This window comes from Pseudorca crassidens, chromosome 20, assembly GCF_039906515.1.
Source record: "Pseudorca crassidens isolate mPseCra1 chromosome 20, mPseCra1.hap1, whole genome shotgun sequence".
Lineage (NCBI taxonomy): Eukaryota > Metazoa > Chordata > Mammalia > Artiodactyla > Delphinidae > Pseudorca > Pseudorca crassidens.
Genome location: NC_090315.1, coordinates 61008419 through 61030487, shown reverse-complemented (window position 1 = coordinate 61030487; position 22069 = coordinate 61008419). Strand labels below are relative to the sequence as shown.

Here is a 22069-nt window from a genome sequence, read left to right as displayed (position 1 = left end):
CCATCCACGGGCAGTTCTACGGGGCGGGGGCAGGAAACCCCATGCTTCCTGAGGAAGCACAGAGGGGCCCTCATAGCAGTGCTGTTCTCGGCTTGTGTCCTGCCCCCGAGAACGGGGCCCCGAGATAAACCTCTGCTGACACCTCAGGGACGGTGCTGCTTCCCAGGGGGGATGGCGCTGGGGAGGGGCAGGAGCATCGCCATCTCAGGAGGCGCCCGCATGGCCCCAGCTGCTCACCAGGAGGGAGGGAGCGTCCTGGGGGTGTGGGCGTCCCCTCTCCACCGGCCCAGGGCAGCCAGGTCGGACTCCCCGTGGAACCTGCATTCTTTCTTCCCGATGACTGAGGGAGGAACGTGTAATAAAAGTCTGCTCTCTAAATTCTAGGAATTACTTGAATTTTGTCACAGAGGAGATGATTAATCCCTACAGGTATGTATGCGAACAGAGACGCGTGTTTTTATCATTTTCACCTGAGAGAAGGAAGAAGCCTGGTTCTGTCCAAGAGCCCATCCTTGGGCTCAGCCCAGCCCCCGACAAAAGCAGTGCATGGCCTTCCGGGAGGGCCCCTGGGGTCAGGATCATGGGGGCCGTGTGATCTAGAAGAAGGTTCGTCCTCAGAATGGGCAGGAAGCCCATTTCACACATGGGGGCGTGGAGGCCGGCAGGGTTGAGTCGCTGGCCCAGGTTTGCACAGCTGCCCTGCCCCAAGCGCCACCTTCCAGCCACTTGCTGGTCACGTGCCGCTTCCCCTGCAGCGAGGGACAGGCCCGGCCCTGTCGTGGGCTTCATTTTGGTGATGTGCTCGCCCGGTCCTTGCAGAAACCTGCCCCTGGCCATCATCATCTCCCTCCCCATCGTCACCCTGGTGTACGTGCTGACGAACCTGGCCTACTTCACCACGCTGTCCCCTGAGCAGATGCTCACGTCGGAGGCTGTGGCCGTGGTAAGATGCCACCTGCCGCTAAGAGCCGGCCGCGGCCCTCCGAGCCCACGATGAGAAGCAGGCCGGGCCCCTCGTCTGCAAAGTGTGCTCCTACTCAGAGGGGTTGAGCTGGTGCTTTACCAAGCCTGCCAGTGGGTGCAGGGCGCTGGCTGTACGTGGGGACCCCAGGGAGCTTCAGCAGCGCTGGTGCCCAGACCACCCTGCACAGCTTTAAGTTGGCACGTCTGTGGTGGTTCCAGTGATGGTCGCTCTTAGAGCCGAGGGGCTGAGTCCATTACGGACCTCCAGCCCCACCTCAGAGGCCTGTCCCACCTTCCGAATGAATACTGAGCCCCCGGGGAGGGGATTGTGTGTGGGCCAGCCCGGGGGTGGGGGGCGGTGAGGCACCTGCGGACGGCCAGGTGGGGCAGTCGGGGCGTCGCGGGGCAGGGCTCACGCTCAGCGTCCGTCTAGGACTTTGGGAACTACCACCTGGGCGTCATGTCCTGGATCATCCCCGTCTTCGTGGGTCTGTCCTGCTTTGGCTCCGTCAACGGGTCCCTCTTCACGTCTTCCAGGTGAGCCCCGCCAGGGCCGCCGCCCTCGGTCACTCAGGCTCTGGCGGCAGAGCGGTGGAGCGGGCGGGGCTGCGCGTGGGGAGCTGCTACGCGTGGCTTTCTCGCGTGCTCTCGGAGAGCTCTAGTTTTTGTTACTTTGAGTAATAACATAGCTGTCAAAACATTCAAGTGACACAGAAATAACGCACGTTCCTGCTCAGAGGTGACACAACTGCTGTGTCCGTCCAGGCTCTCTCGTGGGTTCACGTGAACCCTGTGGGGGGCTGGAGGTGACAGGGCCCCTTGCCAGCTGGCTCCGTGGGGGACACCAAGGCCCACGGCAGGGAGCCCGGTCCTCAGCACAGGCCCCCTCCGCTCCCCACCTGCCTGGGTCCCTCGGCCGAGGCCGACCGCCTTCCCCTCTGTCCTCAGGCTGTTCTTCGTGGGAGCCAGGGAGGGCCACCTGCCCTCCGTCCTCTCCATGATCCACCCGCAGCTGCTGACGCCCGTGCCCTCGCTCGTGTTCACGGTGAGTCCCCACCCTCCATGGGGCGGGGGTCACTGGCGGGGCGAGGTGGAGGGTGGGCGTGTCCCTCGGGGATTGTTGGGGGCTCTGCAGAGGGAGTCCGGGGAGCGGCCACGCCGTCCCGGCTCCGCCTAGTGTCACCGGGCTGCGGGCCGGAGGCCAAGGTGCAGGTGAGACGGGCTGTAGCGCGAGGTGTGTCTCCACGTCAGGCTCTTCGCCACACGCTCCCCTGAACTCCACAGGGCGCTGGATGGTTTTTTGTTTCTCGTTCCAAAATTAATACATGGTGGTTATTAAAAAAGAGAGAGAGAGAAACAAGAAGCAGAAACAACCTGGAGGCGTGTGAAGCCAAACCCCCCCCCGCGGGGCAGCGCGTGGCCTGTGACCCCTCCTTGAAATCCAGGCGCCTCGGCCCCTTCCCCGTCAGCGCTTGAAATCCAGGCGCCTCGGCCCCTTCCCCGTCAGCGCTTGAAATCCAGGCGCCTCGGCCCCTTCCCCGTCAGCGCTTGAAATCCAGGCGCCTCGGCCCCTTCCCCGCCAGCGCTTGAAATCCAGGCGCCTCGGCCCCTTCCCCGTCAGCGCTTGAAATCCAGGCGCCTCGGCCCCTTCCCCGCCAGCGCTTGAAATCCAGGCGCCTCGGCCCCTTCCCCGCCAGCGCTTGAAATCCAGGCGCCTCGGCCCCTTCCCCGTCAGCGCTTTCCTTGGCCGTGAGGGCCTGCGTGTCCCACAGACCACATCTTCCTTTAAGACGGGAGTGGGTGCGTGCGGTCAGCCCGCCCGCCAGGTGTGTCCTGGCGGCGGCAGCGGCTCACGGCCCGTCCCCGTGCTTGCAGTGCGTCATGACCCTGCTGTACGCCTTCTCCAAAGACATTTTCTCCGTCATCAACTTCTTCAGCTTCTTCAACTGGCTCTGTGTGGCCCTGGCCATCATCGGGATGATCTGGCTCCGCTACCAGAAGCCAGATCTGGAGCGGCCCATCAAGGTGAGCGTCCACGCGGTCCCCACGTGTGCCCGGGCAGCCAGCGTCGCTCTGCGGGCCTCCGTCCCCTCTGCACACCGGAGCTCAGGGCACCCTTCTCCAAGGGCCCTGGTGAGAAGCCTTGAGTTCTCCTGATGACTGTTTGATTCTAGGTGCTGGGGTTCGTCAAAGGACATGATAGTCACCCCCCACCCCCAGCACCTAATCCTCCTAGAGCTTATCTTCTAGCGAAAGGAGAGGAGCAGGAGTAAGCAGCTTGCGGCCCCGGGCGGCCGGGGTGGCCGTGAGCAGACTGCACGTGGGCGGAGGGGACGGGCCCCACCTTGTCTGGGGAGGGGCGCGTCCTCTGACTTTGCCCCTGAGTGAATGGGGGCTTTTCGGGACCAGGCTGCCCACCGTGCCCCCAGCCTGAGGTCGGCTCTCTGTGTCCTCATAAACTCAGTACTGGGCACAGCTGCCCAAGGGCGACCTTGTTTCTCCAAAAAGGGGGTCACACCCCTGCTGGGGAGGCCTGGTGAGCACGTCAGCTATGCCCCCGACAGTCATGGCGGAGTGAGAGGGCAGAGCCCGTGGCGTGGCGGCTGCCGACCGGCAGCTCCTGCCCTTCATCCGGTCCTGGTGGCGTGTGGCCAGCAGCTGGCGCCTGTCCAAGGGCCCCTCGCCCACCGAGCAGTCCTGCGATGCCAGCCAGGACCAGACTTCCTGTCTTGGACAGGTTCCGCCAGGGGACCCAGCGACCTCAGTGCCCTGGACCACCTTGCTCCCTGCTTGTGGGGAGCAGGCCTGTCCTTGTGGAGCTGGGGGTGGAGCAGGCATGAGGGCCGACCTGATGGGACCCTCGCTCACCCCAGGGTCTCTTGCCAAGGTGTAGACAGAGGGCGGGTTCCGGGTGTGGACAGGCCGCCTGGCAGGAGGCACGGTGGGTGCAGACAGGGGACAAGTGTCCCTGGGGCCCTGGCCGTGCTGTGGGTGCCTCTGTGGCTCCTCTTCCGGGCCCTGTGTGGGCGGGGCTGTCTGCCAGGCAGCCACGCAGCCTGTGGTCCAGTCCATCCGCAAGGACTCTCTGAGAAGGTGGGCGCCCCTTGCCTATTAGCAGGTGGCCACGGCCTCCCCAGAGGCATTGCCCCAACACCACGGGACAGTGGTGAGGGGCGGGGCCGGGGGCCCGCCCTGCGATGTGGGAACCAGGGGGGCCCACCTTCCCCCACCTGGGAAGCCTGGTTGGTCCAGCTCACCCGCCAGCACCAGCTGGGCTTTGGGTAATTACTGCCCAGTGCTGGGTGCTGAGGTGGGTACACGGAGAACAAGGTTCTCAAGAGGCCAGCACGACCCAGGGGAACCTCAGGCCCTAGTAAACCCTAGAGATGCTGCGCGGCGAGTGTGGCAGCCCGGGAGGCCGGGCCCTTTTGGATCCGGAAGGATCAGCTGGGCGCAGGGCTGTCCGGGGGGGGTCCATGGGAGGGGCTGGGGGGGCCCAAGGGCGAGGCCGGCTGTGGCGGGGGCACAGGGAGGGCGCCGTGCTCCCAGGGCTGGCCAGGACAGGGGGGGAGGCCCCGCTCCCCGTGTCAGCTGCGTCCCCTCCGCAGGTCCACCTGGCTCTCCCGGCGTCCTTCATCCTGGCCTGCTTGTTCCTGATCGCCGTCTCCTTCTGGAAGACGCCCGTGGAGTGCGGCATCGGCTTCGCCATCATCCTCAGCGGCCTGCCCATCTACTTCCTCGGGGTCTGGTGGAAAAACAAGCCCAAGTGGCTGCTGCAGAGCATCTGTGAGTACCTCCCCCCCGGCCGCGCCTCCTCCACCCGCCCTGGGGTCTGCCCCGCCCGCCTGGCCGGGAGCGACGCGGCAGGCAGTGCCCACGGCCGGGGGTCCGCGGGGGGTCGGGGTCGGGACGCGTGAGGCCCTGGCCGAGCAGACCGAGCTGGGCGTGTCGGGTGGCGACCTGGCCTACGTGTTTCAGGGTAAGGCGCTCAGCTGCGCACCAGCTAATCTCAGAACAAGGGATTCCAGAGAACCAGGCCGCTCTTGCCAAGTGGCGAAATCCCCATCTGCCGCCAGCTTAGGCCCAGCCGGCTGAGGCGGGGAAACAGGGCCTGCACTGTGGCCACAGGGCTCATTTACAAGCCTGGTTCAGGACCCTGTGCCGAGACCACTGTCAGTGTGACCGGCTCCTGCATGGGCTTCAAAACCCCCAGGGTAGCCGTCCCAGAATTCTCATGGGCGCCTGCCCGGGGCCCAGGACGCTGCCCATCATGTTGCTGGGGCTTTGCCTCCAGCCCGGACTGCAGTCCCTGTTGAAGAGCTGTCGGAACACACCAAGGGCCTAGAGCAGGGCCCCTCCGTTCTGAGATCTCCCCCGAGTGATGCTCGTGGAGGCTCTGTGGGTGACGGGTTCACCTGGGCGCCAGCACACCCGCCTGTTCCAGCCCCTCTGAGGACCGCGGTGGGCGTGCTGGCTGCCGGTCCTGGAGGTCTGCCAGGCGGTGGCCCAGGTGTGGTGTCACAGGCCTCCAGCAGGGGGGCCACCATCTAGTTACGTCTCTCGACGGCCCTGGGGTCTGAACCGGGATGGGGGTGGAGCCGGCACCCGCCTGTTGCCGGGATCCTTGGCCTCACCTCCCTGAGTAACGTAACCCTCAGGAGGCCTGCAGGCCCGAGGTGCGCACGTGCGCGCACACACACGCAAATTGGGAGGCTCCACATAAATGTCTGGCTTTCTGGCTTCTCCTACAACCTCAGGACGCATCCGGACGGGGCGGGGTGAGCCCACATCCCTCGCTGCCCTGACCCCCCAGGCCCGGGACCAGAGGATCCCCAAGTAACTCCGCTCTTCTCCTGGCAGTTTCCACGACGGTCCTTTGCCAGAAGCTCATGCATGTGGTTCCCCAGGAGACGTAAGCGACAAGATCTGAGAAGCTGCCGGAAGGAAAACGCAGAGATTGTTTTAAACCACCCACCCCTTAGAAAGCGACTCCGGTTCCATCATCCAGGCAGCTCAGCTGGGGGCTCCCACCGTCCCTCCCCCGGGGTGGCGGCCGGGCCACTGTGAACCCTGGTACGAATTTAGTCCCAGAAGACGGATGTCTGTGGATACCTCTCGAGCGTGCAGGCGGGAATGTTGGACCGAGGAGGCCGCGGGGCTTCCTGCCGAATCAGGCCTTCTCCCTTCTCACCTTTGTGTATTTGTACTTTTTTTTAACTCTGTTTTATTTTTTTTGGCCGCGCCGTGCGGCGCGTAGGATCTTAGTTCCCCGAGCAGGGATCGAACCTGTGCCCCCTCCATTGGGAGCACCGAGTCTTAACCACTGGACTGCCAGGGAAGTCCCTTTATTATTTTTGTTTTAACTTAATCTTAGGTCGCGTCGACGCCACCAAGATGATTATTTTTTAAAGAAACGTGTGTTGGCGGAGGGGGGGGGGGCGTCTTTTCTCCCCTAATGCCACCCGTAGCACGATGTGCCTCAGAGGGACCAGATCCTGTCGCCAGGTTCCGGCACGTCTCGAGAACGGAGAGGTTCTGAGAACCCCCGGCAGTGTTCCGGGCTCGGCCTCACCCTCTGGACGGTGGCCTGGACACACGCGCTTGGGCTTTGCCGTTTCTCTGTTACCGTAGATGTAGTGACTTGCGTGAAACTAACCCACGTGCTCGTGTCTCGTTGCCTTAAAGACCTGCGCTAGCTCCCTTCCCCACCCCAGAAAAGAAAGAACATCTGAATGAAAGGCTTGTAGAAGGAAAGGCCTTGGGCTGATTGACAGTGGTGCCCTGGTGCCTGCCGCGGGCAGGGGCATCCGAGCGGAAGTCAGGGGCAGCTGGGAGACCCCGGACCTCCCACCGGGACGTGCAGATCGGGGCCAGTTTGGGGGCTAGACCCGGTCACTCAGGACACCTTTGGGCTCCTGACTGTACAGTCTCTCCCTGGACACCAGCCTGAGCAAAGGCCAGAAGCTTCCAGCAGCTCCTATGCTGGGCGAGTGGGCAGTGCTGTTGCAGGTCAGGTCTGCATAGGTTTTGGAGCCAAGCTCTAGTCCTTTGAAAGCTTCACACTTGAAATCTGGAAGCAGACGCCGTGATCCCTCGTGGGCTTCTCCTCTGTGTTCCCGCAAGGCAGCTCTCCCGGGCCTCGAGGGCTGGATGGCAGCCCTGCCAGCTATCGGGGGCTGGCTCTCAGCTCCTGGCCAAGGCGCTGCTGTCCCCGCCCCCGTCACCTGTCCCAGACTCGGGGAGCTCGAGTCCAGGCCTCGGCACTCTGCACCTGCTCTGAAGGCCACCTGACTCGGGGTCTGGCTCCCGCTGAGACCAGCATGGTACACCCGCCCTCCCCTCCGGAGAGCCTGTGCTCGCAGGCTTTCGTGTTTGTGGTTCCCATAGCATTTTCCCCAGGGGAGGCAGCCGAGGCCCAGAAGCTCCTCTGGCCTGGCCACCGGCTGGCTTTCCTGTGCTGTCACTGTCCACAGAGTCAGCTTGGGGAGCAGCGTCACCAAAGGTCAGATCGGCTCCCTCCCGGCCCCTCTTAGGCGCTGGCGGCTCTGCCTTGGTCTCTGACCCCTGACCTTCCCACCAGGGGAAGGATGAGACTAGCCCTTGGGCATCGAGCCTCACTGCTCAGCTGTAGCCATTTCCCAGGGGCCATGTGAGCTCCGAGTGGCCAGTCCATCCACTGCCACCCACCTGGGCTCCGGGGCCCCGCATGGTCCGATGGGCCCAGAGAGACCTGACAAGCAGCTTGTTGCGGGGGGCCAGGCTGGGCATTGAGGCTGAAACAGAGGTGGCCACGTGTCCACCCCTCCCTCTTCGTGCTGGTCAGGAGACCCCTGCCCGCCTGTAGCTCCTGACGTGTGAGGAGGACTGACGTCCACGGAGGTCTCCTCACCAACTCAGTTGTCCCGGGGCTGTAAGCCACACATCTAGGGGCTCAGCTCAGCGTCTGAAGGCAGAATGTCATCCAGGAGGTCAGAGACCTGGTTTTAGACTTTCTGTATTGGGGCCTCAGTTTTCTCACCTGTAAATGGGGCCCGCAGCTGCTGTACCACCTGCCTGGTGGGATTGTGCCCCTTCAGGAGGAGACTGGCCATCGTAGCCACCGCAGCCCCTCGCACAGCTGGCGGGCAGGGTGCTGCCTGGGGTGCACGGCCCACTGCCTTTCCCACCGCAGCCCCTCGCACAGGGGGCGGGCAGGGTGCTGCCTGGGGTGCACTGCCCACTGCCTTTCCGCGGGGGTCCAGCAACCGCTGAGCAGATTTTGGCCTCTTTGCCTCCAGGGTGTCGGGGCGACACTTAGGACGCATCGTGGTCAGACCACTGGCTCTGGACGTGACCTGGCAGAGTGCAGGGAGCCAGGTGTCCCTGTCCAGACTGCAGTGGCCTTCCCACCACGTGCATCTTGGGGAAGTGGGGTGGCGCCAGCCCTGCAGGAGTGACGGGGCCCCTTTGTGCACTGAAAGGTCAGAGGTCGTTCTGAAGCGTGGCTCTCCACAGCATGTGGGAAGGCAGGTGGTGGGCCCAGGCTGTGATTCTTGGGGCTGTGGGGTCCCGTGCAGCCCAGGGCCCCCGCCCGCCCCTTAGAAGGCAGGCGTGTCTGTTCTGGGGCAGAGACTCCACTCCCGACCACACTACTGACAAGTGTCCTGAGCGTTCACCTTTGTGGGTTACTTTTTTTTTTTAAGCCATGTTTTGGCGTAACAAGCGTGCAGCCGTTCTGCTTTGTTTCGTCCTCACGTCTCACTAGTGTGAGGGATGCTGTTGGCACCGTGTTTATTCACCACGGGAGTGGTGCACAGCCCAGCTGCTCCACGGGTCCCAGCCACGCCAGCCGCCCACCACGATGTCGCGCGGTGACGTGTGTGACTTCACGCCTCTCTCTCCTGCCAACCGCTACCCTGTTACATGCTTGGCTGGTTCGGGATGGGCAGTTCTGTGGTTTGTGGGGGGTTGTTTGTTTCTAAAGAAGAATTATAAGCACTGCTGATGGTTTTCTGTCTTGTATTCAGCGCCAGGTTCTGGCTGTAGGGAGGTTCCTGGAGGTGCCTCCCTGGGGTGGGGGTGGGGTTGATCATACGCCTCCCTGCCCGGTTCGTTCATTCATTCATTCATTTGCCAACAGCCTCCTCGAGGCCACAGGTGGGTGCTCGGGGCCAGGGAGGAGGCGAGGGGATGAGAGGGGGGAGTTTGGGTCCAGCTCTCAGGAGGGACCTTGAAGTTGGGGCCGAGGAGCACAGGCCTGGCCTTGGGGCGACGGCCAGGCCGGGACCAGCGCCGGGTCGGAGGGAAGGGACAGGCTTCCACAGCAGCCCTGAGGGTAGTCATCACAGCCTCGGGGCCCTGCCAGCCCTCGCTCGATGCCGGCAAACTCCACTCCTCGCGGGGCCGTGCGTGGCGGGACGGGGGAGGCCGCCTGAACCTCAGCGAGGGCAGGAGGCTCGTCCACGGCGGCTGCTGCGCGAGCCCCGGCTGCCGGGACCAGGGGCCTTGGGTGCCCCTGGGGAGGCTTCCACTCCAGCCCCTGGGCTTGGGGCAAGGGAGTACCAGCCACGGGCCAGGTCCTGGTGCTGCCCCCAGCGGGGTGGGTGCCCAGGGTCCCTGAGCACCACGTAGCTTCGCTTTTTGCTGGAGAAAACCTATTACTCCAGGGAGACCAGCTGAACGAAATCCCAGGGGCAGCCCCGTGAGATGCACAGACCGTGATGCATCCACTAGTGCGTTGAAAGTCCTGCTTCCGTCTCCAGGGGAGCAGGTGGGACACACGAAAGGGCACGGGCATCCTGATCGTTCCTTGGCCCTCAACGAGAGTGCCTTTCACGGTCACTGACGGAAAAGGGTCTGGACACGAAAGGACAGGTCTCACACCAACCTGAATGAACTGCCCCACGCGTGTGGTCTGAGCGGAGCTGGTCAGGGTCCTCTGGGGCAGGAGGGGGCAAGAGAAGAGAAACGTCTCCGGGTGGGGGACCAGGGCACTTTGGCCCAACCCTGTGCACGGAGAGAGCAGTCTGTTTGGAGAAGGTGGGGAAGAAGGTGGTGGGATGCTGGCTGCTGGGGGAGGCCTCTTCTCGTAGTCCCCGAATTCTTGGGAAATTGCCTGGGGAAGCGGCCGGCGGGGTCAGGCTGTCGGCAGCGAGGCATGGGCCTCTGACATCGCTGAGCCAGCCCTGCCCGTGGGGTTAACCAGAACCACCGTGAGGGCGTGGGATCTCGGCAGACTGGGGATGGGGGCCAGGCAAGCGGAACTGGATTCCAGGCAGAGTGGGACGGGGCGGGGGTGACATCCGGGCCCAGTGGGAGAGCTCAGACACCCCACGACGTTACGAGGACCCTGGGGAGGAAGCAGCACCCCCTGGCGCTCCTGCCTCTGGACAGGACCCTTTCGTGCGTAGTAAACGTGTGACCCTTCCCTGGTCTCCAAGATGGTGAAGGGGTGGCCCAAGAACCAGGAGAGCAGCACATCCTCACCCCCAAAGGCGCCCCCTGCACTCGTGGGGCTGCCCCAGGCTACCAGCCTCCCTTGGGGCCCCAGGACCCTTCACCCTCCTGCCTGAACTGCTCCTCAATTTCTTCGTGTGCCCGGCCACGCCACACAGGCCCCGAGCTGCACGCGTTACTTCTTGGGGCCCAGAGTCTGGCAAGACCCAGATCTTTGTTCTCCAGCCACAGGGTGACTTAATTCTGCAAGTAGGAACTCAACGGTGATTAAACTTAAACGCCCAGATCACACCAACACCCTGGGTGATCAGATCTTCACAGAACCTGTCTCTACCCGTTTCACTGGAGAACACATCCTCTCTGGGTCAAAGAGGGGCACAGAAGGTTCCAGAAGCTGCTCTCCCTCATTGATCTCTGTGCAGGCTGGTCGAAGGATGGCATGTGGCCCCCAGACGGGCTCTTACCCTCACCCCCTCCCCGAAGGAGGGCTCTGGGACCCAAAGTCGGCGTGGGTCTGGCCCTGCCCACCTCGTGGTCCCAACCCTTCCAAGCCCGGGCAGGTAGTAGCCACCTGCGCTCTCTGGGCCAGCCAGGCCCCTGAACTTGGGAATGCAGCAAGTCCAGGGTAAGGAGCCCTCAGGGCCGACTGGGTCTCCCCGCCCCGGAAGCTGCAGGCTGGGCCGCTCTTCGTCTCGACAGGGTTCCACCTCATCGTCCTTCCTGCACAGCCGGCGAGGCTGGTTCCTCTGGGGAGCGAACATTTTCCCACTGCCAAGGGCCGCTGTGTCCCGGGCGGCCATGGGAGCGGGAGGGTGCCCCTGGACGTGACTGCGCTTCCCGCCCGTCCCTCTGGCTACCATGACGTCTTCCAGGCTCTGAAGGTGGTCTCGTGGGACGGCCCTGCCTGGTTCTCAAGGAGCCACGGGGGCGGGGGGCTGAGTCCCCAGTTCTTCCAGTAAAGCCACTCCTGTTTTCTCTCTGGGCCTCGTCCCTTGACTCGGGCTGCGAATCCCCCAGGGAAAGAAGTGTCACATGGAAGCCAGATCTGGCCTGAGTAAGGAGGGATGTTGGAAAGGTCACTGCAGATGGGCCCTGACCACAGGACGGGCAGTCGTCTCGGGGGAGCTGGGGGAGGGGAAGGGGCTGGAAAGGGCCGGGGCAGGGGTGGGGTGAGGGCGGCCGGGAGGGGCGTGGGGAGAGAAGATCCCCCAGGCGGCCTGTTCCAGGAGGGGCTGTGGAGCCAGGCAGTGTCCTCTGGTCTTCGGGGCAGGGGCGCTGGGCTGGGCTCTTCTCCAGGCTGGCGGCTCGGTGAAGTTCAGCCCCGTCTACATGAAGTCGGGGATGTTTTCTTCTGTTGTACCTGGCATGCCGCCCCCCACCCCGGCCACCTCCCGCTGCCTGCTGCTGCCCGAACCCTTCACGGGCTGTGGACAGGAGAGCCTGGCCTTGCCCTCCTCTGCTCCCCACGAGCCCCCGGGTTATGGGAGCTGCCTGTCCCGTTGGGGAGACAGAACCTCACCCGATAAGCCCGGTGCATGCAGGTTCCCAGGGCGATGGGTGTGCAGGGTCGAAGTCAGACGTGCCCACCGCAGGGAAGCAGGAAACAGGCATTGAAGCCGCCTGATCCCTTAGGAGCGTCGGCAGAACAATAGGAAGCTGCTAAAGAAACTGGCTCAAGCCCACACTGGAGTCCAAGGCAGCCGTGAAGACCGACGAGGTGATGAGAAGGTTCTGTGGCGCTGGCTGCGCGATGCTGGCAGATGCATTACAACCCACTGGACGGTACGCTCTACACGGGTGAATTGTTCAGTATGTGAATTACGTCTCCATAAAGCCGTTACCCCAAAGAAAGGAAGACAAAGACGGACGACTCGCCTTAGAAACAGCGTGTACCACTAAGCAGGGTATGGAATGGTGGACGTGGTACGCTACGATTTTTTCAAAAAAGGGGAAAACAGAATATACAAGTGTATTTTTCTGAGTATGGAAGGTCTCTGGAAGGGTTCTGCAGAAGTCGGTAACCCCAGCCGTCCCCAGGGTGGGAATTGGAGTACCCAGCGAAGGGGCAGGAAACATGTTTTCATCTTGCACCCTTTATACTTCTTGAATTTTGAATCCCATGGGTGATTTACACATTCACAGAAACAATACTTTAATTTTTTAATATATTTATTTTTTAAAAAATTGTATTTATTATTTTTTTTTAGAAACATTACTTTTAAATTAGCTTTTTAAAAAATCAGGGGGCTCTCTGGGATGCTGGCGCTGTTCTGTACTTAGATCTAGTCGGGTGGAAATTGATCCTGCTGCGCGTGAAAGCGTCACACGCTTTTCTACACGTGTTTTTAAATGTGTGCTGGACGCTTGGCTGCCTGGATCTTGCTGTGCATTTTTGATGTGCCCAGCAGACCCCAGGACCCCACCCATCTGACAGACATAATGCAACACCTGCTGCATTTGAGACAAAGACCCATCTCCATAGGACCTCGCACGTCTGCCGCCGGCTGCTCTTCCAACCCTTGTTGACCCACCCGCGCCCTCCCTCTGCACCCCACTGTGATGGGCCGCCTCCCAACGGCTGGGACACTCCCAGGGCCTTTGCTTGTGCTGCTTCCTCGTGGAGCAGCTCACCTGCTGACTTCTCTTGGCCCCTCACCCCCCTCCCTCTCTGGGCACTGGGATCCTGGGACCTCTGTCAGATCCCGGGAGGTTTATTGGAACGTCGTGAGTTGCCTTTTGGCTTTTCCCTCGCTCACCTCTGAGAACACATGGGCTGCTGGGGACTCCCAGAGACACTCAGATGGAAGCCAGAGAAGGGGGACGAGCTGCCCTCAGTCCTCCCGGATGTGAGTGTGCCGTGTTCCGTGAAGAGTCCCGGCCCAACGCTCTCCAGCTATGAGAGTTTGAGCAAACTCCTCCCCCGACGAAGCCTCCGTTTTCCCACCTGTGAGGTGGGTGTAGGAGGTGGGGAGAGTTAAGGGAAGCGGCCTCACTCTTCCCGCCCCCAAGGCACACCCATGTCTGCGCAGGACCCTCCTTCCCTTCCGGGGACCCTGAGCCCACCACCGCTCCAGGGACAGGTGGGCCTATGGGCAAACACACGCCCGTCCAGCACGGAGCAGCCAGTGGCTCAGAGAGGCCCGAGGCCTGAGGGAGACGTGCTGGGCCTTCTGGGGAAAGTGTGGGGAAGAGGCAGTTTTCTTCCTCGGGTCGTGGCTGAGCGCAGCGTGAGGCCTGGAGCCTCTGCTTCTCTGGCCGGGGCCTGAGAAAGAGGCCGAGGAGTGGGGGAGAGGCTGCTGGAGGCACCCCTCCCCCAGATGGCGCTCCTCACGGCTTGCCCAGCTGGAGGCCCCCGACGGCAGATGCCTGCCTGCCTGCCTGGGTCGGGCAGCTGGGATGGACGCTGTGAGCATGGGGCCCACCCTGCCAGGGTGGCCGCTGACCACTGGGCCTCCCCGAGTTGCCCTTGGCCGGAGGGGCCCTCCTCCCCCAGAGCTAACCCTGTCTCTACGGGCGGCCAGCATCCAGTGACGACTGGACACGTCCCCGGGTGTCCCCGGTTTGGGACTGTAAGCGAAAGCTCAGCGTCTCTGTACACGGGTGCCAAATCAAATCTCAGGGGCAGAGCTCTGGGTGAAGTAGAAGGGGGTGGCTTTATCGCTTTGCCAGGCAAAGGGGGACGCAGCAGGCTCCTGCCTCGGAAAACTATGCGTCCCAACCTGGGAGGATGTGATGAGGTTTCTAAGAAGCGTTCAGAGTGGGGTGCCGACAAGGTGAGGGGTGTGCAGGCCCTCAGGTGGTCGGTCTCACCTTGATGGGCTTCTCTGGTCCCTGTAATCTCGCCTCAGGTGGTTTCGTGGCTTCTCCTCCCTTGATTAGCCAACTGTTCAAATCTGTCCTTTGGAACTCAGGGAAGGTCGTGGAGGCTGGAGTCTTGCCTACAAGAAACGGGGCCAAAAGGGCCTCGATGCCCGGATTCCCTCAGGGCCACTCGGTTTCAGGACAAGCCCGGGGCCTCCCCGCCCCTGAGCTCCCGTGGGGTCGGCTGGGGCCTCGGCCATGACCCCGTGCAGCTCAGCAGGACACGGAACACCCCAGTAAGCCTGCCTCAGAGATGCTCCTGGGAGGCCACCCAAGAGGGGCCGAGCCGGGTGGGGGAGGGGTCTCTTCCACCTGTACGTTCCTCCCCGTGCCGTCGTGCACTGGAGGAAACCTAGGGGACGCGGGGGCTGGTACCCCGGGTCACGGCCCGTCTCTGCCCGAGAGTCACGGTGTCCCGTGACTCTGCCCATTTCTGGAGCTCCGCAACAAGAGAAGCCCCGGCAATGAGAAGCCCGCAACGAAGAGTAGCCTCCGCTCGCCTGTCCATGCCTGCTTCTTTCTTTGGCTCCTTCCAAAGGGAAATCTGCATCTCTCGTCAAACGTGAGGTGCTGGGGACCCCACTGGAGACCTGGCCCGCGACAGCGTGTTTCTGCCGCTGTCCTGACAGAGAGCACCGGAGGCCCGCAGGCCAGGGCGCAGCGGGGAATCATTAATTCTGCCAAAAGGAACTAAACATCTTGATCTCAATGATCTGGGCCAGTTTAGTCCAGCTCTGTACACATTTTTCAGGACTCTGCAAGCGGCACAAATTCCATTCAGATAAATCTCCCTGGGAGCGGGTGTAAGTGAATTCAACCCTTTTGGAAACGGTAAGGCAGCTTTCACTAGAATCCATGACTCACTAATTCGCTTCTGGGTGTGCACCCAGCACACACTTTCAAGGTGTGTGCAAGGCCCAGGGCCAGGCTCAGAATGTTCCAGTCACCACAGCCCAATCTGGGAACTGCCTGGGACCTCGTGAACCATCAAGGGAGAGGTTGTGGTGAGGTCACAGGTTGGGTAATAAACTGTGATGAGGATGATGGCCCAGCCATGCCCGGCCTCGGCCACGTGGAGAAGGTGCACGAACCTCACGTTGGGTGAGAGAATCCTGGACCACGTGCCATCCCCGTGTGACCCCGTCCCAGAAAGTCCGAACTGGGGACACTTCGTGGAGATGCGTGGCAAGCAGCTCTTTGTACCCGTGTCCCTGGGCTGCTGTCACAGCTTAACACAACCCAGGGGCTTAAACAACAGGAATTTATCCCCTTGCAGTGCAGAGCCCTGAAGTTTACAATCAAGGTGTGGGCAGGGCTGTGATCCCTCCTGGGATGACGGGAGAGGCTCCTTCCTGCCTCTTCATCGAGGCTTCTGTCCTCACATGGCCTCTCCGTGTGTCTCTGAGTCTGTGTGCGTTTTCCATTCTCTTACAAGGACACTCTCAGGGATTTAGGGCCCATCCTAATCCAGGATGAGCTCATCCTGAGATCCTTGCCTTAATTACATCTGCAACGTCCCTATTTCCAAATAGGGTCCCATCCTGAGGCTCTGGGTGGACATGAATTGGGGGGGAGGGTGTCACCATCTAACCCACTAGAGATTCCGTGGGACTCTCTGCCCGCGTAGGACCCTCCCTGTCTCCTGATGTAAAGATCTCCAATCTGGGTCCATGTAGACGTCCCTGGTGTCTGGTAACACGTCCACTGGTGGGACAGCGGGGCCCACCCGCAAACTCGACCCGGATGGTAGTGTGCGTGGGTGATGGGGAAGGGGTGAAGCTGGAATCTCGGGAAACCTGACAACCACCCCATCTAGACCAGAGTCTTTACACTGTGGAGGAAACGACCCTCCCTGCAAACCACAGTTAACAGGGAGCCGGGGGTGAAGCAGACAGACCAGTGGGACCTCCCACCTCTACCCCTCACCCTCACCCTGCAGGGTAACTGCCTCGGACAGTGAGGGCGAGAAGGCTGGGGGGCCTGGATCTGGGCTACCACGGCCTCCTGGCTGAGACGGCAGCCTCTCAGCCTCCACGTGTCCCCAACACAAGGGCCAACTCCCTCCCAGGGCCGCTGTGAGGATCGACTGAGTCAGATCAACATGGCTGACAGGTGCTGATGCCTGGGGACACCTGCTGGGTTTTGCGGTGCTGACCCTGCACCCCATGATATTCCAGCAGCTTCCATTTCTGGATTGGCCTCGCTTACGTTAATAAGCATTAATTCAGAACCACAGACCCAGACAGAAACAGCCAGAGGCTGCCAGACCTCACAGCTGAGAGCACCGTTCCACGCTCTGCTCTCAGGACCAGGCATCCATCGTAGCGCGCTGCTTCCCCTCACACTCGGTAGACCCCCTGGTAAACCAGGCCAGCCTGCCGCCCAGCCTGGGAGCTCCCAGCAGGGGCTGGAGGAGCGGACTCAGCTGGGGGCTTCACTCGGCCCAAAGCCCCCCTCACCTGCTACCACTAGGGTCGGTCACAGGTGACATGCTCAGCAAGGCCTTTCCATTTGACTTTTTTTTTTTTCGCTGCACCTCGTGGCACGTGGGATCTTACTTCCCCGACCAGGGATTGAACCCACGTCCCCTACATCCAGACTGAGTTCTTTTTTTTAAATATATATATTGGGCTTCCCTGGTGGCGCGGCTGGGCCCGTGAGCCATGGCTGCTGAGCCTGTGCGTCCGGAGCCTGTGCTCTGCAGCGGGGGAGGCCGCAACAGTGAGGGGCCTGCGTACCGGAAAAAAAAAAAAAAATATATATATATATATATATACACACACATATATCTCTATTTATTTTTTGGCTGCATTGGGTCTTCGTTGCTGCGCGCGGGCTTTCTCTAGTTGCGGCAAGCGGGGGCTACTCTTCGTTGTGGTGCGCGGGCTTCTCACTGCGGTGGCTTCTCTTGCTGTGGAGCACGGGCTCTAGGTGCATGGGCTCAGTTGTTGTGGCTCGCGGGCATACTTGCTCCGCGGCATGTGGGATCTTCCCGGACCAGGGCTCGAACCTGTGTCCCCTGCATCGGCAGGCGAACTCTCAACCACTGCACCACCAGGGAAGCCCCCAGACCGAGTTCTAATCCCACTGAGTCACCCCCACCTTTTCACCCCAGAGCCCAGTGCTCTTGTCCAGGTATGTTCCTAGTTTTGTCTCTGGAATAAGCACCTGAATGCAGAGTTCCACAAAAGGAGGAATCTCTCTGCTGTTTCCTAATTTACAACCCAGCGCTGAAACTGTGCCCGCAGATGCTGAACCGAGTGACCCAGCTTTCTCCAGCCTGAGCTCCGCGGTGACAGGAAGTCAAACCCCGCTCTGAGGCTGGGGATTGGCCCCTGAGAAGGAGGAGCCCATCAGGTCACGCCCACCGCTCCATCCTGGTCTGTCCTGGTTTGTCCGGCCCAGGTGCCCCTCATCTGGGGAGAATCCCCACCTCCTTCAGGCAGCTTCCTCTCAAAGGGCTCAGAAGGTCAGGGAACTCTGAGCCTTTGCCCTGGCCAGGCCAGGCGGAGCTGTGGGCTCCGGCTCAGAGAATAAGACCCTCCAGGGACCCTCCAGGCAGCCGAACTGCAGCGGGCATCGCCGGCCTCCCCGCTGCTTCGAGGACCCGGCGCTGGAGGAGAGCGTTGGCCCCTCCAGCTCCAGCAGGAGGTTAGTGAGAGCGGGTGTGGCCACTGCCTTCCCTCCACGGCCACCGGGCTCCCAGCCTGTGGCTCTGTTTGCCCATTCAGCTCCCCCTCGGCTACCGCTTCACCTGGGTTGGAGGGCGCCGTGCAGCGACAGGTACCCTTGCTCTCCTGTGCGGTGCTGCTCTCGGGAGGGGCCTGCCCTCCGCGTCCCCAAGCTCTGAGCGGTCGTCATGGCTGCGGGGACACGGCTGCCTCCGTGGCACCAAAGGGAGAGGCTGTGTTTCTCAGAGGCAGCAGCTCCGTGAGTCACCACGCGGTGAAGCCACGTGGGCGCCGGCCGTGGCCCCGGGGAGAGGAGCGCAGCAGCTGCTGCTCCCGTGGGGCCGTGAGAGGACACAGCAGCCCTCAGCATCAGCCTGGAGGCCTGTGGGGGACACAGGCCCTGAGACCACGCACCCACCAGGCCAGGAGCGGGCGTGGGCGGTGCTGCCTCGGTGTTCTGGGGCTCAGATGACCAGGAGCCGGGGACTCAGACAACAGAAATCTATTCCCTCCAGGCCTGGAGGCCAGGAGTCTGAAATCAAGGGGTCGCAGGGCTGGGCGCCCTCCGGAGGCTCCGAGGAAGGGTCCCTCCTGCCTCTTCCAGCTCCTGGGGGCTCCAGGCGTCCCTGGCTTGTGGCCTCATCCCTCCAGTCTCTGCTCCATCTTCACGCGGTGTTCCCTCTGTGTGCACCTGAAATATAAGGACACTACTCCTTGGATATAGGGCCACCCTAATCTCAGTTCACACCCCACCTAAACTTAGCGAATTATATCTACAAGGACCCTATTTCCAAATCCGGTCACATCCGTGTTTCCAGGTGGAGGTGAATTTTAGGGGGGGTCACTGTTCCACCCACAATGGGGTGGGTGTGTGTTAGCAGCTCCTGGCGTGTCTGGCATAGGTGGTCCTGACCGCTCCCTGGGGAGCCCCGGGTCAGTCCGAGCCCTGCAGCCCCCCACCGGCACCCCAACCTCGTCGCTTCCGTATGGGTGGGTTTTTCCAACGGGGCTCGTTCTCCCATCTGGCAGGAGGACTGTATGGGCGCCTATATTCGGATGAGCCTGCCGACGGCTGTCACCTCCCTGGTGTCAGGCGTGTTTGCGGGTGTCTGTGAGTCTCTGGAGAGAGAGGGTGACCTCAGGACATCTCTGACAGGCTGGAGACTGGCCGCCCTTTGTATCTCCACTGTGGAGCCACATTGCCAGGCGAGGAGCTGGTCAGGGGAGGACAGGGGAGAAGCGACAGAAATGTCCCGGGGCCTGGGGGATGGGCCTGCTGCAAGTGGGAAGGGGCAGAGGGTCTCCAGCAAACGCAGGGCCGGGGTCTCAGGTCCCTTCCTTCCTAGTTGAGTCTACTGCCTGTCCTCCTGGGGCCAGCACACCTGGCCGAGCACAGACGGCCCTCACCCTCGGAGGGATGGGGGGGTGCGCGCTGTGCAGAGGTTGGACATCAGCCTCAGGCCGTAAACCATCTCTGTCCTCTCTCCCAGAGTGTCTTCCTTTTTTTTTTTTTTTTTTTTTGGCAGTACGCGGGCCTCTCACTGTTGTGGCCTCTCCCGTTGCGGAGCACAGACTCCGGACGCGCAGGCTCAGCGGCCATGGCTCACGGGCCCAGCTGCTCCAGGTGCTCCCGGACCGGGGCACGAACCCGCGTCCCCTGCATCGGCAGGCGGACTCTCAACCACTGCGCCACCAGGGAAGCCCCCAGAGTGTCTTCCTTTTTGAAAAATTTATTTTTAGAAGACTTGTAAACTGAGGTATAGGGAGTCCCCTGGTGGCCTAGTGGTTAGGATTCCAGACTTTCACTGCCGTGGCCCAAGTTCCTGTAAGCTGCACGGCACAGCGAAAAAAAACCATTGAGGTGTAATTCACAAAACATAAAGTCAGTCACCTTAAAGTCCACAGTTCAGCGGCATTTAGTACATTCACGATGTTGTACAACCGGTACCTCTATCCAGTCCCAGAATATTTTTGTCACCCCAAAAGGAACCACCGTAGCCATCGGTAGTCATGCCCTGTCCCTCTCTCCTCCAGTCTCTGCAACCACTGACGTGCTCTCTGTGTCTATGCATTTGCTGCGTCTGGGCTTTTCATGCACATGGAATCATACAATATGTGGTCTTCTGTGATGGGCTTCCTTCACTCAGCATGGGATGCTGTCAGCGTTCTCCCATGTGGTAGCTGTGTCAGTGTTCCTTCCTTTCTATGGCCTAGTGATGCTCCATTGTTTGGCTGGAGTGTTACTGTTTGTCTTCCTGCCATCAGCGGATGGATGTCTGGGTTGTTTCCACTTTGCCACAGCGAACGATGCTCATTCGGAAGCCCGTTTTCATTTCTTTGGGGCACACACCTGTGGGTGCAGGTTCTGGTCGCCTGACTTTGCTCTGACCAGTGGTCTGGGGCCGGCTCTCATCCCTCCCTGCCTGAGGCTCCCAGCTGCCCAGCCTGGAGGGGAAGGGGGCCTTGTTCCCATGCTTTGCTAGCCAGCTGCGCCAGGGAGCGAGGTGCAAGGCATCCCTCTCAAAACGTGACGGGTGCCTCTGCCCTCACCCGCCCCGTCGCAGCCCCTCCAGTGGCATTGAGAAAGTCCCAGTTAGAACGCCTCTCAACTCTTGTGAGTTTCCTTTTGGCCGACCCGCGGTTCCCATCCTTTGGCAAAACAGCCGAACCTGCTAGAATCGGTGGTGGGGGAAGAAATTTCTAGGTTCTTTTGGCTGGTCTAAGAATTAAATTGACATGAGACTGACTAACGGGAAAAAATCAAACAGAAGTTTAATGGCCAAAACCCTCACCTTAAATATCATCTTCAGCCAAACACGAAAGAGGATGTTGAGTGTAGGGGAGAGTCAGGTGTGGGGAGTGAGGAAAAGCCCGGTGGTCCAGGATGCGGTCGTGACGGAGATTTACGTCATTGACTTCCCCACTGATGCGTGTTTCCAGAGATGTGGTCCTTTCCTTCTGGATACAGAGAAGGAGGCACCCTTACAGCCGGAGATTTCCCTTACAGATGTCAATGATTCTTGCAAAAGGGTAACTTTTACTTGGCTTTCAGAGTTTTTCACCGTGTCTGGTGTTGCCTGGAAAATAACCAGCTTATTGTAGGACTCCACAAGGACACATCTGGGGGTGGCAAATTCTGTTCCGCTGCACATCTAAGGTGGTGTTTTGTTTACGTTGTTTTTTACAGTTACCTTCTGTTTACGGCCGGTTTTCCCTTTAAGTAAATAAAGTGAGTCCATTTAAAGAAACATAGTGAGAGGACAAGAGGCTGGGGAGAAAGTGAGATGGTTGGTTGAGTTGTGGGATGACCGGGGTCTGGGAAACCCCAGGAAATCAGTCCTATTGGACCAGGAGGTGGGAGACCAGCCCACTTGTGTTCAAATGTTGCATTACGGTTCTCCCTCTCTCTCTCTCTCTCCCTCTCTCTCTCTCTCTCTCTCCTTCCCTCCCTCCCTCCCTCCCTCTCTCTCTCTCTCTCTTTCTCTCTCTCTCTCTCTCTCCCCCCCTCTCCCCCTCTCTGCCCCCCTCCCCCCCCTTCCTCTCTCTCCTGCTCTCTCTCCTAGGGGAACAAAATTTGCCATCCCAAATGTCTCTGGCCTGCGAATTATTCCCAGCTGAGAACAATAAGGCCCAAAAGACTCAGGAAGAGGCATTGGTCTTCTGTCTTAGCTTATGAATTAGAATTTAGACAGAGGGCCTGTTTCAGGAATAGCATGGTCACCAGAGATTCCCACAAGGAATGAGGCCAGGTGTGGTGAGGAAACTCAGACTACAGTCCACTGTGTGTCCCGTTGTCTCTGCAGGCTCAGCTTACCAGACACATGCTTTTCCATCTCCATGTGAATTCCCTCTCTCCCCTTTGAGGTCCCAAACCACGACCCCGACATCCTCATTTGTCTTTACCTGAAGGTGGTGTTTAAGGTGAGGGCTTCAGCCATTTTGGCAAGTTACGCAGTTTTTCTGGGTGATGTTATGAAATTCTGTCTGATTTTTTTCCTCTTAATCTGTCTCATGTCAGTTTACTTCTTAGACCAGCCAGAAGAACCTAGAAGGTGTTACCGAACTGAAATTGGGTCCCCTCACCCGCTGTACCGCAAAGCCAATCTGCTGACACCAGGTTGTGGTGAAGGAAAGTGTAG

At 60.7% G+C, this 22069-nt stretch overlaps 1 protein-coding gene across 3 annotated transcripts in view; it reads left to right on the top strand.

Annotated features, from left to right (window-relative positions):
* Positions 1–8943, top strand: part of SLC7A5 (solute carrier family 7 member 5) — a 33466-nt gene extending 24523 nt beyond the window's left edge. The window contains exons 4-10 of one of the 3 annotated variants that reach the window (XM_067720058.1): positions 385–429; positions 820–943; positions 1397–1500; positions 1912–2008; positions 2839–3096; positions 4572–4749; positions 5824–8943. In XM_067720058.1, the coding sequence (XP_067576159.1) occupies positions 385–429; positions 820–943; positions 1397–1500; positions 1912–2008; positions 2839–3096; positions 4572–4749; positions 5824–5879 (862 nt within the window). In that variant the 3' untranslated portion in view covers positions 5880–8943. The remainder of the gene's footprint in view (positions 1–384; positions 430–819; positions 944–1396; positions 1501–1911; positions 2009–2838; positions 3097–4571; positions 4750–5823) is intronic. The other 2 variants (XM_067720059.1, XM_067720060.1) reach the window with 2 other exon arrangements.
* Positions 8944–22069: the final 13126 nt, after the last annotated feature.